At 42.8% G+C, this 20,226-nt stretch overlaps 1 protein-coding gene across 2 annotated transcripts in view; it reads right to left on the bottom strand.

The window, feature by feature from the left end:
- Window positions 1-11,686, bottom strand: part of ndst3 (N-deacetylase/N-sulfotransferase (heparan glucosaminyl) 3) — a 41,291-nt gene extending 29,605 nt beyond the window's left edge. For both annotated transcript variants that reach the window (XM_046047995.1, XM_046047996.1), the window contains exons 1-2: window positions 11,345-11,686; window positions 8,276-9,570 (exon numbers count right to left, since the gene is read on the bottom strand). In XM_046047995.1, coding sequence (XP_045903951.1) covers window positions 8,276-9,274 — 999 coding nt within the window. In that variant the 5' untranslated portion in view covers window positions 9,275-9,570; window positions 11,345-11,686. The remainder of the gene's footprint in view (window positions 1-8,275; window positions 9,571-11,344) is intronic.
- Window positions 11,687-20,226: the final 8,540 nt, after the last annotated feature.

The following is a 20,226-nucleotide window of genomic DNA, read 5'->3' on the forward strand; positions in this document are numbered from 1 at the left end:
ACCCCCCCCCCCCCCCCCCCCCCCCCCCCCCGCCCTCTTTCACTCTCTCTCTCTCCCCTCTCTGAGTCTCCCTCTATTCTTCCATCTTCCCGCTTCTGAGAACCTGCAGTCGCCTCTCTGCCCCCCTCCTTCCCCATTTGTCTTCCAACGCCCATCCCCACTCCACCCCACCCTTCATCTCTCCCTCGCTTGCTCTGTGAAAATGTCACATTCTCAGGAGAAGGGGCTGTTCTAATTTGAAAGGAAGGCTGAAGCAGCATGGTGGAAAGATCGCTCCCTCTCCCTTTCTACAACTCTCTGTCCTTGCTCTTTCTCTTGCACTCACCCACCCCATCTTCTTGCTATCGTTGCACTTCTCACCAGTTTGCGCCCACACAAATATTTTGTTTATTTATCAAACTCTTCCCTGTATATGTCAGTCTGCTGGTTATTTCTGTTGGGCTACATGCCACATCTCTATTACCAATCTTTGTCATGCTGCTTTTAATCGATCCCTAGGAACCCCTGCCTAATTTACGAGGCCTGAGCAGCTGATGTCAGAGCAAGGAATCTGTTCCAGGAAGTCTCTCTCTTTCGTTCTCTTTTCACCCTCTCTCCTCCTGTGTGCGTGTGTGTCCCAAACTAACAAATATACAGGCACAGCACAGAGTGTCTTCATTAGCTCTAATCTAATGGTGTTGAAGATGGCTGCATGCTGACAGATGTGCATAGCTCCCTAATCTGATCCCCTGTCTCCTCTGTTATGACATCCTCTACATCTTACACGCACACGCACACGCACACACACACACACACACACACATTTTCCTATCCATGCAAAGGCAAACGTGCAGATACAAAGACTTAAGAATTAAATTAAGTTTGTAGCTGAGTGCTTTGCATCTTAACTCAATATACACTCCCCAATGCACTTGGTCAAAATGCATTATTAACGTGTGTTTTGGTATTTATGCGAGTCGATGTAGGTGTGTGTCCAAGTGTGCAGTATATTAGTTTAAACACCTCATTTGTATTCTGCTACCTAACATCCATAGCAGAAAACAGAAGAGCCATGCAGGAAATGTTCTTGTGACGTGGCAGTGACTCAGAGCCACAAATGGCCATGTAGGGGCATGTTTTAGCTTTTACTATCAAAGTGAACATTTTCTCAACTTTGTCTCTTTCTTGTGACAGTTATATTTTCACTGTGCAGTAATCACATTGTGAGCAGAGAATCATTTTTAAACCTCTTCTAGGTGCAGCGTTTGGGGATGCTCTGTCATCCGGGAAGTAATACTTGAGTATCAGTATTGAAAATATTGCGCTGAATAATCCAGAAAACCAAAAGGCAAGCATTAAAAACATTTAAAAACTTTTCTCATTAAAGAAATTGTTGTTCAGCAGCCAAATCAGAACACAATAACAAGGAGAGTTTTTCAAAACACTCCCTGTCCACAACCGCAGCTCTGATTGTGAAACTTTCACAGGCAACAAATTGCTCACTGTGATGGATCAGCTTTCTCAAGCAAGTTTCAAGTCTCTGCAAGTGGTTTTCAAACCGTTGGAAAGAATGTTAGCTATAGGCTACATTTCATAGATACACTTTACAGTTTAGTTTACTGGTTCCATTTCAGTTTGAGGTACTAGTATAATGCTGGTGGAGGCAATGAAGCCTCATTTCTCAACACAAAATCGTTTTACCTTTTTCATCAGATTAATATTCATAGAAAGTTCCTCTGGGAAATTGGTAGTGAATAGTGACTTAATGTAACTTGAATTGAGCTTCAAAATATGCTAAACTTAACTTGTTGTTTCGATATCAAAGTAGAATTTTGGGTGACTGTTTCAAACTTTAGTCATTTTCTTTTCATATTGTATCTTAACTTAAACATGCTGTAGTAAAATATTTTCTGCATTACTCAAAACATGAGTTTATGAGTATTGGTAAGGATCGCATTATGCTCTAACAGAACTAGTTTTTATGATGTGTTGTCCAGTCACGTCGAAAATCAGGTGTTTATACATGATCGGAACGGTCACAAGTCAGCCATCATACAGAGGGCGGAGATATGATAAACATTAAAATATGAGGATAATAGTGTATATTATCAGACAGTTTCTTGTTCACAGGACACGCTGCAGGAATAGATGTGTAAAGAATGAAAAAAGAAAGCTAGACAGAGAAGTTCAAACCCTGGTTCCTTTCTCACCTCTGCACATCTGTCCAATCACAGCATGCAGTTTGTGTGAATGTCAGACTGTCGGTTTCTGAAAGTTACAGAAATGGTCAACAACAGACCTTCCAATCCAATGTTGAAGAGGTGTGGGGGGAGCTATTCAGCTATCTGACAAGCACCTCTGAAGAAATATACTGGCAGCTTAAGGGCCTTTGTGATTTGCAACATTTTATGTTGGTGACTCAGTGTGTGTGTCCTATCCAAAGGTTCTCCAGACAACAGAGATAAGGTTTGTTTGCCAACAGGCAATAGAGTAGCAAAACCTGCACATCATTGGCAAAATATAACACAACACTACCACATCAGGATACTATAACCACGGAAATGGTAACAGGGTGTTTTGTTAACACCTGAGTGAACCCAAAACACTGCCCTGTGCGAATTGTGGCAGTTTACTGCCATCAAACTAAAGACCTGAGTGTTGTTCTCAGAAACCTTACTTTCAAAACTTGAGAGCAGTGGGAGGACTACTGAGGAGACAGAACTGTGGGGACAAACTCTGCCCTGCAATAAAAAGCGCACTTCCTGGACAGAAACACTCACACTGAGCATATGACAAAAACTAACTCTGGCTCTGAGGGACAATGACGTCCCCTCCTACTGTTTTTCTGAAGGTAACGGAAGCAGATCCGGGAGAATGGAGGGCTTTAAGCAATATGGAGCCAATCTGTCCACTGGATACTCAGCATAAAGCTGGAGATGGTTTTAAAATGGGCCATAAGAGATACTCCATATGAAAGAAGAGGGGATTTGGATTAGCTGGTGGTGGGACTATGTAGCATGTGAGAGATCTTGACAATCCTTGTGATGAAGGTAAACACACAAAGTGATTAGCGGTTAGCGATAGCCCTCATTTCTGTGCCCAATCCCACAGCTGCCTAAAACTGCTAGTGTCAGATGTACTGCCAGTTTGTGTGCGAGAGAGCGACAGTGTGTGTGTGTGCATATGTGCGCGTGTTCTTGCATGTGTGTGGTAAGCACTGGAAAAGGTGCCAGCTAGATGTTGGGGTTCAAACAGATGGGAGACAGGCATCTGGACAGCTGGCATTCACTGCCTTTCACAAACCCTTTATACCAACCACCTCTCCACCATATCCCCATTCTGTCATTCTTGCCTTTGCACTGTTTTCTTTTCTTTTCTTTTCACAGCCTTAAGCCTGGCAGAGAGATCTAAAATAACAAAAGTAATTAAAAAAGAACTTATTTCAAAGCGGGTTGAGGGAACCAAGAACATTAGACACATTTGAGGGGTTTAATTCTTGTTTAAAACCAGGTCAAAGTTCTTGATTCATCTACATGAGTGATTGTGTTTGTGTCTATGTGTGTGTATCTGCGCATGTAATGTGTACACTAGACCAGCAAATTTAACTGGGTCAGGCATCTCTATTTGATGAGCAGGAATAGCTCTTTACCAGTTAATACCAGTCTTCCCTTTGCCTACTCTTCCCTTCTCTGTCTCACTTCCAGTCTCGCTTGTTAGATTCAAGTCAGAGTAGCTTTTTATTTTGGAGTCTTTTTACAAAATCATCTATTCACTTGCACTTATGAATTCAAAGTACTTGTGATTGCTTTGGCATCGCTATACTTACGCTACATTCTACTTGGCAGCCCCTAAAGGATTTTGAGTTTCAGTGATTGCTGTGACCGCGAAACCTGCCTCATTTTGTGGAAGAACATGCATGGCACACAGCCACATTCTCAGAGTTGATTTGGAGTAAAAACAAGAGCACTGAAAAATAGTTCATTAAACAAAAAAAAGTTATTAAGATAATTTTCTTGTTGACAGATGCTTTCTTCAGAGAATTCACTACAATAACACTGTGGTGCCTGTTTTTTGTATTTTATGTTAGAAAACAACATAAGAGAGAAGAGGGCAAAAGAGAGATGTCAGGAAGCATCATGCTGGAAGCAATATCCTGTTCCTCTCTGCCCTCTTTCTCACCTTCAACTTTGTCATTTTAAAAACCATTAAGATCCAGCACCTAATATTTCATTGCAAGGGTGCCAGATTTTGACATGTATTAAATGAATGATGTTGTTTGACAAAAAAAAATTATCTTAGGGCCTTCTGTAACAAAAGACCAAAATCTGTTTCTCCCATTTCTTTATCTCTCTACACTTATTTGCAAATCATTTCTCCACTCTTTATGTCTTTCTTCATTACTTATGTAATAGAATTTGGCAGCGTAATAAACAGATATGGAACAAGCTTGCTTCCATTGACTTTAGTGGCAAATATGCATCATTCTTAATGAGGTCTAAAGATTAACTCTAAGTAGGACTGCACAATAAATTCCAAAGCGCTGAGCCAAAAATCTTCAATGAAGTCGGAATATTTCCCAGTTTGTGTAATTCCTTTTTATTTTGTTTAAAATGTATGTCATTGCCAGACCAAAGTGATCATGAGGACATGAAAAACACCATAGAAAAGAATTTTATATGTTTTATTTCTATCATCCCTACCACATTATCTGCTCAGTCATACATTCCTCTGTGCAAGGCAGCATTACACAGAATAACTACACTACTATGCAGAATAACTACCTCAGCTGGATAAGATGTTAAACAGAGTTCCTCTTCAACCATAAAGGTGAAATACTGTAGCACTTGATGGCTTATTAGTTCACATGAAAGTAGTAATTATTTGACTTGCCAAATTAAACAAAGTAATGAAATTGCAAAAACTGTCCCACTGCGTCTTTGGAAACGGATGTTTTAATCTTATTTAGCCAATTATTCCTTTTCAGGAGTACAAAAGACTGGTTGCCACAACATAAAATGGGCAAAATGCAGGGATTTTCCTCTCAGATGATGACAGTCCATCATTGGACAATTTAATTTGTACCCATCCAAACAAGAGGAGAATTTGCATATATCACAACTACACAGAGAGGTTCTGAGTTGATACGAGCTACCTGTGCGTATCACTGAACCTGCTACCTTCCTTTAGCAACATAACAAACGCTTAACATCTAGTCAGTTCAAGTAAATGCAGCCCAATGTGCAAACAGAGAGTTTGTCTTTGCTTCCGAATTCATGTACAACATATGTGTTCACGTGTGTGTGTGTCCTCTCAACTTAGATAACACCACTTCAGAAAGCACCTTGGGGAGGAAAAGAGTGAGAACGAGTTGAGAGAGAGGTTTAGGGAGGAATACAAATAGGCCGCAGATAGTGATCAATGAATCGGTCGAGAGGGGGGTGAGGAAGAAGGTGAGTAGAGGAGAATGATGGAGGGGGAGGAAGGAGGAGGTGATAAAGAGGGATCTGAAGCTGAGAACCGGACACCAACAATTCCAAGGTGGAGAAGAAGAGGAAAGCTACACACGTAAATTAAAAAAACACAAGCACTGGCACGAGGGTGTCATTGACGGGAGTTTTTGACTGGCATCATCCCTCATTTTGAGAAATGTCATCCGCGGGGTGCCGCACTGTGAATCATTTTAATAGAGGAAATACAGCTGCGTGTGTGAGTGTGTGTGCAGACAGGAGGGGGTGTAGGTATTGTTTGTCACCAGATGAACTCGCGGGGTGAGACTAATGAAGAATGCAGAGAGAAGGAGGGAGGCATTTTAATTGGCCTCTCTCGCTCTGTCTCACTCCTCTCCCTTCTTCTCTCGGGGAGAGCAGGAGATTGAATGTTGGCTTTACAGAGGTAAGACAGGATTTCTAACATTGGCAATGCCTTGTCCTACTAATTGATCAATAACGGATCCTGTTACGTACTTTTATGCAGTCTTACACATAAGCTGTTTTTGAGGCACTGGCGATGAGAGAGGATTTATATTTTCACATAACTTGCGTGTCATTCATAATCATACATGGTATGTTCTTAAATGCCTTGAAGTCATTTTCCAGATAAACCTGGTAATGTCTGTTGTGTCATCAGTTACCTGGGTGATTTTACACAAACTCCACTTTGTGCAAGCGTCTTCCTTTCATGACTAAATAATTACTTGGATTTAGCATTCACAAGCATTCATCTTTTTTAATAAAATGAAGAGACATCTTTTCAGCTGTCGCCTTCACCAAACGCTAAATGTATAGTTGACACATGGTCATCTAATATGAGTCATCCTTTCAACATCTTTTCAGTGGCACTTTGCCAGAAGACTTTCATTTATGAGCCCATCTGAAAACTATGCAACAGGATTTACTAATCCAACAATCCTTGCATCACAACAGATATATAGACATTGAGGAAAGATAACAGCAGAATAAATTGGTTGATGCACATGATTGTGAACATACAGGGCTTACGTATGCATACACTTTAAAATAAGCCTTGTTCAAACTATAATCTGACAACTCTACCTGAGGTTCTCCACCTCTGAGGGGAGGGCTGCTACAAATCAACATATTCCAGCTCCTCCACTTCCCCTCCTCTGCTTCCCCATTTCCCTTCAGCATTTTGTTTCTGTGAAATCGCAAAGTTAGCTGCTAGCTCTTCCCCTAGGAACCATGCTCCACCTTCCCCTCCTTCCAACTCTTTTCCTTCCTCTTTCCTCTAGTCTTCCTCTCTGATATTGCCTACTATCCTGAAGGAGAGAGAGGAAATGTGGAAGGAGTGTGAGTGTGTCAAATGGCATCACTCTTTTCCTGCCCCTCTTTCTCTCGCTCTGTCTATCTCTCTCCATCTTCCTCTCTCCACCTCTTCCTCCATCCCCATCTCCCAGGCCTTCTGTTATGGCACTGGTTCATCCTCATGTATATTTATGCTACAAAGCTGAAGAGTCAGGCAGACTTAAAATGAAAACTCCAACTAGAGAGCGCTTGCGTGCTCATTTTGTGAATGTGTACGTGCACGGGTATGTGTGTGATCTGTGTGTGACAGTGTGTATGTGTGTGAATATGCACTCTTTTATCCTTTTTGGATACAAGCATCTTTTTTATATTCAAGGGTGGAATTCCTCTCCACTTCACCACCTACTGCCCTCCTGTTTTCTCAGCCTCCCCATTCCTCTCATCTCCTCCCCAAGTTTCAGCTACAGACAGGTGGCTTGTTTTTTGGGGGTGGGGGGTTTGCAGTGCCTGACTGGACAGGTATCAGCCATTGACGGAAAGTGACATTCTAATCTAAAGTAGTGATTCAGAAAACACCCAGGCGCAAATACACACACACACACACACACACACACACACAGACTTACCTGCCCTGTATATCCTGTGGCTGCAGTAAGACACACAGATGACTCTGGGTTTAGCTTATGCACATCAATCTCGCCTGTCTTAGAGTCCTCCCAACACACACACACACACACACACTCAGACATGAAAACCCACCTAACACAATTTGTTTCTCTTGAATGGCCCTGAGTGTGGACGCAGTGGGAGAATGTGACTGTCGATTTCAAAGTAAAAAATTCCTTGTGCGAAAGCTTCTTATCTGCACTCCAGCAAACCTGAGATGTTTTTCTCCCTCTTTTTGAAAATATTAAATTCAGAAATACAGAAATTAGGGTTTATATGCATGTGAGTGTGTATCTGTGGAGATGCACATCTAAGTATATGTGTGTGTGTGTGTATGTTTGCTCATGCAAGCGTGTGTGTTGAAACAATAGCTGTCTTGAGAGGCGGGCTGCATGGCTGGCTCTCCTTTAGTTTCCCTTAGAGGAGGAACGTGGGAAAAGAGGAATAAGTGCCATTCATCTTTTCACTGGCTCATTCACTACCTCTCTTTCTCCCTCTCATCTCTCCTCTTTCTCTCTTTTACTCCACGTCTTTGTTCCCTTAAATGGCCTCTTTACTTCTGGCTAAAGCTCCATTTAAGATAAATACCCTTTCGCTGTACCCCAACACATATGCACTTACAAACATCACACACACACACACACACACACACACACACACACACACACACACACACACACACTGAAATACACTCCAGGTACAATTGTTTGCTGAGGTGTCTGCAGATTTACACTGCAATAAGTAAACATTCCTTATTTTCGCCACTGCACTGCCATTAATTAGAAGTTGATACCAGCATGAGTTTCACTATTCCACTGTGTCTCTATCTAATACACACTATCACACACCCATAACCAACCCATCAATACCTTCACATCCTTGGCATTCATGCGTGTCCCTTCCTTCCCTACGAAAATGTCGTCTATATCCACCAGTATGTGCCGGTCCAGACCCAAAGTAAACTTCCTGTCCGTGAGGTAGGAGATGGCATCCACCAGGATGAGTCTGTGGAGCCAGTAGCCCAGTCCCTGGCCAAATATTACCCTCCTCACCCCATCATAGAGTCCCATGTCCTGCACCACAGTTGCTTGAAGGCCCAAACTAAAGCCAGACCCTGGATTATCGCCACTACCTGCCCCTGCTCCCTCCTTGGCCCGTGCATGCAGTACAGCCTGGTAGGTGGAGTGATTGGACGAGAAGGAGGTCCAGTCCTCCCCAGGTAAAGCCCCTCGATCTGTCCCGGGCTTGGTCAGGTGGAGGAGAGGTGAGCTAGACACCACACAGCAGTCCCAAAGTGCCTGGTTGGTTCTGAGCACCAGCGGGAGGCCTCGGAGTTTGAGGAGAGGTGGGGAGTTCTCAGTGGAGCGGTAGAAACCTATGATGCCCACTCTGTACTCAGTACAGTATTGATGCAATAGCTGTCTGTTCCATGTGTCTGCATGTGCATACTTCAATAAATTCTCATAAATGATGAGTGTATATCGGCCACGTCCTTTCTCTGTCAGTGGCGGAAGGTCGCCCTTCCCTGAGGCGATCTCCATGCGAAACTGGAAGTGCGCAGACTCCAATATAGCCACAATGTCCTGACCCAACTGAGAGTACTGGGATTCCACAAGCACCAGCACCACCGGGTCAGTGTGAACATTTGTGTGTGGGGGGTTAGGAGGGTACGGGTACGGAAGTTGATGGTACGGGGACATGGAGAGCGGCTGGGAGCAGGCAGGTTCGGGGGATTGTCCAATCTGCATGGAAGGGGAGGAGTTCGTAAACAGAAAGTAAGCAGAGAGGAGGAGGGAGAGGAAACAGCAGGAGGCCAGCAGGAGCAAGAGCCTACGTAAGTGGCGACGGAATCGCACGGCCACCGTCATCGTGAAGTGGGGCAAGTGTTGTGCTTAGGAGGAGATGACTTTTTTAGTTTGCTGGTGCCTAGAAGAGTGTGTGCACAAGTTTAGGGGGTCTGACGAGCTCAAGAGATTGTCTATGTGTGTGAGAAAGGAGCAAAAGCCACGCAGGGGTGTGTCATGTCACCATGGCAGGTGGAGAAGGGAGCTGTGCTAGACGTCGGGGAACAAAGGTCTTCACGGAGTAAACACAGTCGAGGTGCTCTCCTTTCAATCCTCACAGAGGAATCACATGCACATACGGAGCGAGTGATGATTAATGCCTGCAGAGAAAGGGGACAAGGAGAAAAGAAGAAAGAGTGAATTTGCTGGGCAAGGTTGAATACTATGCATTGGTTCTCTGTGTATGCTTGTGGGTGTGTGTGTACCTAGGTTGTGCCACCCTGGGGAATGTGAGGGCACAGCTGGTAACTACAGAGCTGATTGAAAACAACTTACATCCTTAGGGCTTATCCAACCTCTGGCACACACACACACACACACACACACACACACACACACACACACACACACACACACACACACACACACCAACCCACAGTTAAACGCACAAACACAACACAAAAGTCAATCCTCACAAATAAACAACAGCTGGTTGTGTGTTAATGTAGCAATGTGGGAAGGTGGATGGGAGCTCAACTAATCAGTCCCTTAAAGCTCTGCAGAGGATTCCTCTAATTGCGCCAAACTCTGTGCACTTCTGTCCTATTTCTGAACCTAATCATCTGAAATACCACAAAATTAGAGTTGAAATCCTTTTGCCAAGAGCACTAATCTGGGGGGAGCCCATGACAGTACAGAGGAAATGGAGAGCAAGAGAAAAGTGCAAGAATAAGAGACAGAGAAAAAGAGCAGAGAGAGGAACAAAATGCAATGAATTATAGAAAGAGACAAAAAAGACCAGGATTAGCATCTTAATGTATGTGCCGGGAGCCAGGGGAGAAGAAAAGATCCCACAGCATCTCTTTCTCTCTCTTTTCTCTCTACGCCTCATTCTCCCTCTCTCTCTATCTTTCTACACCCCTCTTTCTCTCATTCTGTCTGCTTGAATATCAGTAGTCTTTCCTCACATTCCCCCATCTTTCTCTCCTTGTTCCTTGCCTTGACAGAGCACATGCGAGGAGAAGGTCATAGAAAAGGGACGCCAGCCTTAATCCGTAAATATGATACCAGAAAATGAGAAAGAGAAGGAAATGAACTCTTAACAGTTTTTTTTATAGCCAACACAGAGTAGTAATTTCTTGTAGGAAAAAATGCGTGTCATCTTAATTGGCATTTTATTACATATGACAAATGTGGAACAAATTGACTCTTGTACCAAGATAAGAGACACTTACCATTTGCACTAACTCTGCCTTAAAGAAGGTTGGTGTTTTGAGAAAATCAGGAAAACCATTAAATCTGACCAAAGCTGAGTGTCTGAACTATATAGGTGAGTGTTTTAACCTGTTACTAGAGGTATGCGTGTGTCTCACTATAAGGAACCACAAGAGGGCGCTGGAATTGTCACAAGAGACTTCACATGGTTCTCAAGTTTTCCTCTGACATTTTAATAAACTCCCCATGTTATTTTAAATCATGCAATATGAAGAAAGCTAAGTTTGTTTTTCCTACAAATTCATGCATTTTGTGAAACGCTGCTTGAAAAGTTTTGAACCATTTAAACATTCTAATTCAAACTAATTCTAATTAAAGATGTACTCATCTGCAATATTATAGCCTAATTGAAAGCCACAAAAATAAGTAACGTTAATTACACACAGTGAACGGTCGTGGTGTTAAGTACCCTTAGGATAAAGACTAAGAAAAATTGAACGGAGGCAAAAAAAAACCAAGTACTGATAAATCTAGACCTCTATTCTTAGGTGCTGTTAAATCCCGATTCAAAAAGGAAGCAACCCGCAAGTTAAACACCCCTGATTATTAACAGGACGAACGATGAACTCAGACTAACAGCAGATGATTCCAGAGAGTTTTACATCCCGCTTCCTGCCGCTGAAGTTTATGTTAAGAACCAGCACCGACTCGCCCACTTACCTCTCGCCGAGGCTGAGGCGCTGCCGCGCAGGGAAGAGTCTTGACGGGAGAGCGGTGAGTGTGCTGCGGCTGCGGGTGGGTCCGGGGCTCTGGTCTCGGTGGCGCACCACTCCCGTGTGTTCTGGATGCTGAAGCGTTGTGCCATCTCCTCTCTCTCTCTCTCTTTCTCTCTACCCTCCACTAGAGCAGCAGATGCGGGCAGCCGGAATGATCCGCTCTCCTCCCCCCTTTCATCATTCTTCCCTTTCAGTTCCTCTCGTCTCACCCGCTGTCTTCTCCTCTCCCCCACTATGCCCACTTAATCTCTGCACTTTAAGGTGGAGTGTAGGCAGCGAGAAGACGGAGGAGCACCGATATGATATCAGACTGCCCGTTAACGACTGGCTGCCGTGCGTAAATGCTCTGGTTTAAGAGCGCCTACACAAGTGGAGGCGATCGAGCGATCGAGAGAGGGAGAGATAGCTGGGAAAGAAGGGGAGGGGGCTCGGTTTGATTGACACAAACAGCCTTTTTTCTCGGGCATCAGCGATCACGGGCCCGGTAAAAGCTCGTGGCCCGTTAGTTTGTGTGGGAATGAGGGATGTCACATACGGATACGCACTGGTGCAAGTCGATGGAGCGCCTTGTTGATTCTCTCTAGATCCATGCACAAGTTGTAGTACTCAAGGAGAAAGCGGGAGAGAGAAGAGGAACAATTTGGGGTAAAACTGCATTTTCATTGTGGGATCAGTCATGGGAATGGATGCAAGATATTTCTGATAATCACTATTCAAAAAAACACTCATCTATGTTCATCCACATATGAACCAGCCCCTTTAGATGTCTGTGGAATGTCAATCAGCCGGGCGCAGCATGTCAATCATAGTGTTTTTAACTTAATTAGGTGTTCCCTTCTCCCTTCCTACTAGTTCATCAATCTCTCTAACCTATTTGCACTGACACTCACTCACACACTTCTCAAAGAAGCTGGTGGGCCCCTCATTCACATTGTAATGGCCAGACAATTTAGTGCGTGTCCATGTGGTGTGTGCGTATGTGTGTGTGTTTGAGAGAGAGAGTCCTAAGTTTGGAGAATATGTATGAACCCATGGAAGGACAGACACACAGTTGTGCTGTCAGCTCACAGATGGGGATGTTTGGTGCTGATTGTGGGCTACATACAATTAAGCACATAGGCCCCCATACCAACACACACAAATGCATTGAGACAGGAACCATTTCATACCAGTATCATGTTCCTTTTAATTACACTGAATTTGAAACATTTAGACATTCTTGGGTCACAGTCTCACTGGGAACATCCCTTTTTACGGCTCTAGTTAGTGTGCTGGGAAACAGAGCTTGAATGAAATATAACAGCCAGAATATCATGCCCTACAGAATGAAATCCAGAGATAATGAAGGTTTGGATTGGAGTGTGGTTGTGTTTGTATGTAAATTAGTGTCAGTGGGTGAAGTGTAATTAGAGAGGCTGTTCACCCATTTCCTCCACATTACAAGCTAAGAACCACTTCTGCTATGGCTCTAGTTGGAGACAATAAACCAGAAATGAAAACTAGATAGCTGCACAGAGGTTATGGTGTAGGCTACCCTGTGCGAGTTAACCCTGAAGATGATTATGGATACGGTCACCACTGCAAACAACAGAGCAATAACAGCTGAGAAAGAGAATGCATGCACATATATGTGTGAGCATGTGGTCCATCTAACACACACACAAAGCCATGGACTGACATGCAAGCCAGGGTATACACAGGTATATAAAGCACAAAAATCAGCAAGCAAGTGCACAAGCAAGCCGCTATACACAACAATATATGCAAGGATCAAACACACATGAGAGCACACGCAACAAAGGACTAGAGAAGCGAAAAGTGTCTGAGCTGCCATGTTCAACTAACACTCTGACCGTTAAACAGAGGAAAGAGACAAATGAGAGACCGGGAAAGGGAGAATGCTTGTTGTCTTCATCAGAGGCTTTTGTTAAGTGAGAGATAAGAGAGGAGGAGCGACTGATTCCCCCACTTCTCGCTCCCTGCTGAGAGCTAAATGGTGGTTCTGTGAGACTCTAGTCCTGCACGAGGCCTGACGAGAGCAAATGGAGCTTGAGTGTAAAAACAGGGGAAGACATTATCATCACGATGCATCACATCATAGCAGCAGTCAGGGCAGAAGGCATCCAGGCATTGCAACATTCACGCTATACCCCCCCCAATTAAAAACATAACACTGGACAGATTGTCGCATGCTTGCTCTGAATACATACTAGACCCTGAGCTCTGACACTAATAATAATACTCTTCTCTCCTGGCTGTTTCCACTAAGTGCAAGCTCTATTGCTTCAAACTAGCAGCTCTCTGAGATGTATCAGCTCTTTGCCTCCCACAGTGTAAACAACAACAAGCTCTAGCTTTGCTTAGGTGTGGCTGCTTGATGCTGTTGCTATTTTAATGGTTCCAGCTTATTACTCTGTATGTGTGTGTGTGTGTGTGTGTGTGTGTGCGTGTGTGTGTGCGTGTGTGTGTGATCGAATCACCTACCCGCTCGTGACCCCTCCCCATGCTTGGAAATGTTGATGGATATATGTTCTCTTAAGAGCTCGGAGGCTAAGTGAAAGCTGCCCCCCCCCCCCAACCCACACTCACACACACACACACACACACACACACACACACACACACATCTACATGCACACACACTCCTCATCCTCACGCACCAAGCACATTAGAGGGAATATCTTTTGGCCAATCAATACAACGTTTGCAGATTGATACACATGCACGACAGCATACACATACTCACACACCGAAAAAGAAAGACATTTTCTTCTTCCATCTTTCGTTCTAGTGTATAGAATAACCAGACCCAAATCAATATATTACTGGAATCCTGCCAGTAGCAGGATTACCATAGCAACATACACCAGGAAACTATACTTTGCTGTTAATAACACCAAATGTATTCTTTATTTAACAGTCCCAGATAAACTTCTAATTTTAATCCAATCCATTCCGCAGTATAACACAATACTCGTACTTATATTCATTGCTTTGAGACAAAGGAGAGAATAATCTACAGAGAAAGTGGGGCAGGGTTTAATTATATTTATGTTAAGTAGCTCAATTCATACATGGGAGTAATGCAACAGTAAGAGTAATACAATTTTAATCTTAATAAAAATAAACAAAACTACAAGAAACAGATAACTTTGCAGTCTATGGTTTGAAAGCTAGTTTGAAAAGTTATTAATGCTGTGTATCTTCTCTTGAAGATGTGTTTGCATTTTTGTCTTTGTATGTCTATCTGTAGAACTCCAATAGAAACTATTTGTATATAATTTTATTTTCATTGAAATCTTAATTTTTATGATTTTGTGCAATGATGAAAGCAAAGTAAAAAAGTGTTAGTTGTGTTAATGCAATGGGATCAACATTATTTGGGCCAGAACTGCATCGGGTTAAATATATATATATATATTTTTTTTTAAAAACGGTTAGTGGTCAGGAAATAAATCAACTGCAGTTCAAACAAACATCTACGAGAATAGGATCATAGTAGTATGCTTTGTTACCTGTGTTTGTCTGTGTGACTGAAAGACAGGATGTGGTTTGCCAATGAGAACATAGTTTTTGACATATTCTGGAACAATATTGCCTCCACACAAACAGAAACACACAAAAATGCACACACATACCCACAAGATCATGCTTAACACCCACACATCTCTGTAAACAACCCAGCACTCCCACACTTTTACAAGCCACAAACACTGGCAGGCTTGTTTTTAGAGTGACAGAGTGCACCTTCATTTCATATCATATCAACACTTCATCTGAGCACTGATTACAAGTGATGCCTCTGACAGGCAAAAAGGCACCATGCACTGAAAGGCTAAATGTATGCAACAGTGTTTAAGAAAACAAACATGAGTCTGCTTGTATTGAACATAAGTGCTCGCAGCATCATGTGGTCATATGAGGATTTAAAAAATTGAAAATAGGAATGAGAGGAGAGAGGAAGGGGGGAGGAGGATGTCAGAAAGCACAACAGTGATCAGATCGCACAGCACTCAAGGGAGGGAGGGGTAAAGTGATCTATCTCTGTCTCTCTCTGACCTTGTTCACTCTCGCCAAAAACCTGACTTACAACCCCAAACTAAATATGATACCTTCTCACTCTGTCTCCCCCCTCTCTCTCCCCCCTCTCTCTCTGGTAATAAATCGCGCTGTAATTACCAGGCAGGATCGATAACAGTCACATCACTCCTCTCCTCTGCTCGTCTCCCCCGTCTGCAACTGACACTAACGTGTTCATCCCTTGCTGTGTACCACTGCTATAGATCTGTGAGTGATAGATCGCCTCCTGTTTCGCCTGTGCATGCACAAACACACATGCAAAACAGAGGTACATACTCAGAGGCTGCACATGCAGATGGATGAACCCATGACAACATACACACACACAGACATGGACAAGTATAAGAGCTGGACGCCACGGGGGGTGGGGGGGGGCATAGGTCTCAGTTGCTATTGGAGACATCTCTTCTGCTGAGCAACCAACAAAGAGTTACCGTTCGCTCCCAGAATAGCTCACTCGGCCCCCTGTTTAATGAAATAGAGGACAAGGATGAGCAGCACATGGGCAGTCACGCAGTGTGAACTTAGTGAGTTTGTCTTTGACAGAAAGAGAGAGAGACGGTGCATAAATGTGTGTGTGTGTGTGTGTGTGTGCAGTGTGGGTGTGTGCAGGTGTGCATGTGCATGGGTGTGGTTACCATGCATAACCATGCGAGTGTAATGATATTTAATAGGAAATTAAAAATATCCTGGAGAGCAAGAGCAATTTTCACACCTCAAAATTGCTGACTTGTAATATTCACTCACACCCACACTTTCACACACACTTGATGGGTGTGTGAGTGTGTGAGAGAGGGAGAGAATGTGTGTCCATCAGCACATCACATCAGCACGAGGGAGAAAAGGATAGTTTGACTTAGACTAAAATGTGTAACATGGGAACAAATGAACAGATGGTGTTTTGCAACTTTTGTCGCATACTACTAGACCCATCAGCCTTATAGTTTTTGTGCACATTTATGACTCAATTTCGGCATTTTCGGCAATCAGTGAGACTAAAATCAAGGCTTACCTAGTCTTTTGCAGGCCACATTTTGGCCTTTATCATGGCTCAAACATGACATCCATAGAAAGGTTTGGTCTCATCTTAAGCATCTGCAGATTACATACATACACGATTTGTTTTCGTCCACTGAAGTTAGGCACAATATGAGATGAAAAAATCCACGCTTTTGTTATCTTTGCAGCCATCTTGGCTGTAAGGGAGCCTGGAGGGACAAATGAGTGAGCTTCAACTCTTTTTTGTTTAGGAGGGGAGAGAGAGGGGTTTCATTTCATGTGGTGTGTTAAAGAAAAACCTGCACTCTACTGAGTGCACTTTTCTAGTTGCTAATGCTATATTTATTGTTAAATCACACTATGTATTATTGCAAAACAAATCACAAGCGCAAAATAATTGGCACTGCTGACCATTGAAGAAATGAATGCTTTGTATGATGCAGTAACAGGTACTACTTGAGTCCAGCACTGTATGTATTAGTCTGGATGGGTGGCAGATGTGGTCGGAGATTTAACAGTGGTGGAAAGTGTTCAGACAGGTGAAGGCTCCAGGTACAAAACTGCCCTGTAGAAATGTTTATGGCGTCCAAAATGTTCTGTCCTTCCAAAACCGTCCTCTGATCTCATGATACTCTGGGCAATTTGTATCTTGTATTTCATCTGTAAAAAGAAATATATACACCCGGTCAAAGGAACATGATAAAGGCACTTTCCACTATGAACCCCAGAATTACATTCATATTGGATGATTCCACACATGCCAATTTAACCTTCAGTTCAAACACTCAATGCCAAAGCAGAAAATAGAGAGGCCTTTGTGTTGAAAGGAGAAGAACTAAGGTTATGGAGGTCAGTGTGATGGATGTAGTGTCTATAACTCACATTTGGGAGAGAGGACACTAGCTGTTTTCTATTTTAATCAAGTATTGCAGTTGAATAACCATAATCTTACTTTTACCTGTATTTGCCATGCAAAGACATTGTGGGAAATGTTTTTAATGTTGGCATTGAAAGGGTTTGCAAAATATTTGAATACCAACATTCACAAACAAACACAATTTATGATCTTTCATTGACTGCTATTGATGGAAGCATTTCTCTTACATTAACCTGAACCTACCACAGGCTGGATGGTTCATATAAGTTGAACATTCTAGGCTGTCATCATAATCATCACAATCATCATAATCAATATTAACATTACTACACATTCTTTTGCAACACTTTTGCTTGCTTAGGGAAGCAACAGAGAATTGTTTTGCAATGCTAGAATAGGCCACTGTCGCCTGAAGTTAACAAGTTTTGTGTATGTGGTTAAGGGGCTAATAACATCAAAATAAAATGTACTTAATTTAAAATTCTTTAGAGATCTCTGTGTCTCTAAAGCAAAAATGTTCCATTATGCTTTTTAAATCATAATCTGTAAAGATATTATTCATTTATCATTTGGAGTATACAACACACAAGTAAGCACATTAACCATGAATGGAGACTCTGTAGTATGCTAGAGAGTTGATCAGATAGTCCTGACTTGTCAGGTTCCTCCTGTCTTGGCTGACAGTACCAATAGTCCACTTAAAACTGAGCCAGCATACTGGAAGCGACACATTTCGCACCATATTTGTAGTTTCGCGCATCAAAATCAAGCATAAGCCCAGTAGGTTCACACTTCACTAGCTGAGATATTTTCCAAGTCTTGCAATGGTTGATTCAAATAAACTGCAGGCTTCCACACAACCTTCCATAACAACTTGGTTGTCTTTGCTGGAGAACTCTCACCACAGGCGAAGGCGACAATGTGTGGACAGTTACAGATTTCAGTTTTAAACAGGGCTTCTTTCTGGACTAACAATAGTCACAGAAAGAGGACCCCACCATAGCAGACACAGAATTACCAGAGCTCAAGACATTATACTTCTGATACTACTGAACAACAGCTGTGTAATGTCCACTTATCTCAGCTTTTGGCTGGAGACTACAAATTCTATTCAAAAACTTGAGGGCAGGAATTTGAAAGATGAGGGAGTTTACCAGCCAGGGAGACCTGAACTAATGATGTTAACAAGTTGCATTATGGGCATTTTAAGTTCTGGCTTTTTAGTAGAGACTAAAAGTCAGGAGTCTCTGCTGCGTTGATTCTGATCATTCTTCTTCTTCTTTTTAAATATAACTCTTGTAATTCCCCCAACCTGTTTGGAAGTACAATATTAAAGGAAAGGTTCACATTTGTTTCAAGTCTGTATTGAAACAATAATCATGTGCCCAAAATTGGTTTTGCTTGCTGTAATCATCCCTCCGGTTAACACTGGACATTAAAAGATCTTTTCCTAACATGCTTACAGTGTAAGTGATGGGGTAAAAACTCCACAGTCCTCATTTCCCAGAATTCTGACTGTATCTAATTATTGTTTGGGTCAGACTTTGACATTGCCGGATCATGTCTTTAGAGGTGTCCCTTCCATGATACACCTGTTGTACACATAGCACTAAAACTGTGTTGGTGTTTGTTAGTTGCCTATATTTGTGCTAATGACCACACTGTTCATAAGAATTGTAACCAACCAGGGAAGAAATATGCCAAAGTAGAAGTAGACACAGCAGGTTATGCCTACTACCAAAAATGTTAATAAAATAATACATTCACAAACTAGACCAATCGTGAATTTGGGGTTTTAATATTGAAAACTGTCTTTTCCTGTATAATATACTTGTTTGTGTTTTTAATACTCACATGGGTACGATATGAGAGATGAAGTGCAGGCAAGGAAGAGTTGAAAAAGTGAAAAGAAATGAGTGAGAAACGGAGGTGAGAAAGATAGATTCTCTGTCTTGCTGAAAATGAAGGTGTACATCTGGACACACACGTGCACACCCAGACACACACATGCACACGCGCGCGCACACACACACACACACACACACACACACACACATAGGATGAGACCTGCAGAGAGTGTATGATTAACTGTTCTGTCAGAACTGAGAACTCTCTGGGGCGGGAAGGGCAGAGGAGGGGGAGGAACAGAACAGAGGAGAGGAAGAATTAGAATGGGATGGAGGAGCATTAGGAGGGAGGCTAAGGTCTCTGGGGTCTCTGAAAGGAGGTGTCGCGGGTTTGGGGAGGCAAGCAAGAGTCAACTGTTGCTTCTGCAGCTCTTGTGTGTGTTGCTTTTCAGAGTGCACGTGCAGTATGTGTGTGTTTTTGAGAGTGTCCCTCTCCGGTGACACTTCCTTGTGGACTATCTTCTTTGCAATCTGTATGCAGAGCAGAATGGGCTCTGCAGTATAGAATGCAGATGCTATTAGGTGAATGATTGTGTGTGTCTGTGTGTGTGTGTGTGTGTGTGTGTGGCCCTTATCACAATTCTGTAGCGCAATACAGTCATGATGGTCAACTGAATCTCCTTCTTTCTCAACAAATCAGAATGGCAAACGTGTAGCTGCAGACACACACACACACACACACACACACACACACACACACACACACACACACAGCGCGACTCCTCTATTTTCTCCCATTCGTCACAGGGCTTGTTGTTCTAATGCCATGGATAGGTTCTGCGTCCATGCTGGGAAGCTCTGCTCATAATGACTGGCGTCTAAGCATTTCTCACGGAGTGTGGCAGACAAGGCTCACAGAGAAAGTGAGAGTTTGACAGAAAAACTGGTTGAAAACATATTTAGCAAATCTAAACTTCAACATTTCTGGTTGACACAGCCTCTTGTTATCAAAGTAGTAGTCTA

This window comes from Micropterus dolomieu, linkage group LG04, assembly GCF_021292245.1.
Source record: "Micropterus dolomieu isolate WLL.071019.BEF.003 ecotype Adirondacks linkage group LG04, ASM2129224v1, whole genome shotgun sequence".
In the NCBI taxonomy this organism is placed as follows: Eukaryota; Metazoa; Chordata; class Actinopteri; order Centrarchiformes; family Centrarchidae; genus Micropterus; species Micropterus dolomieu.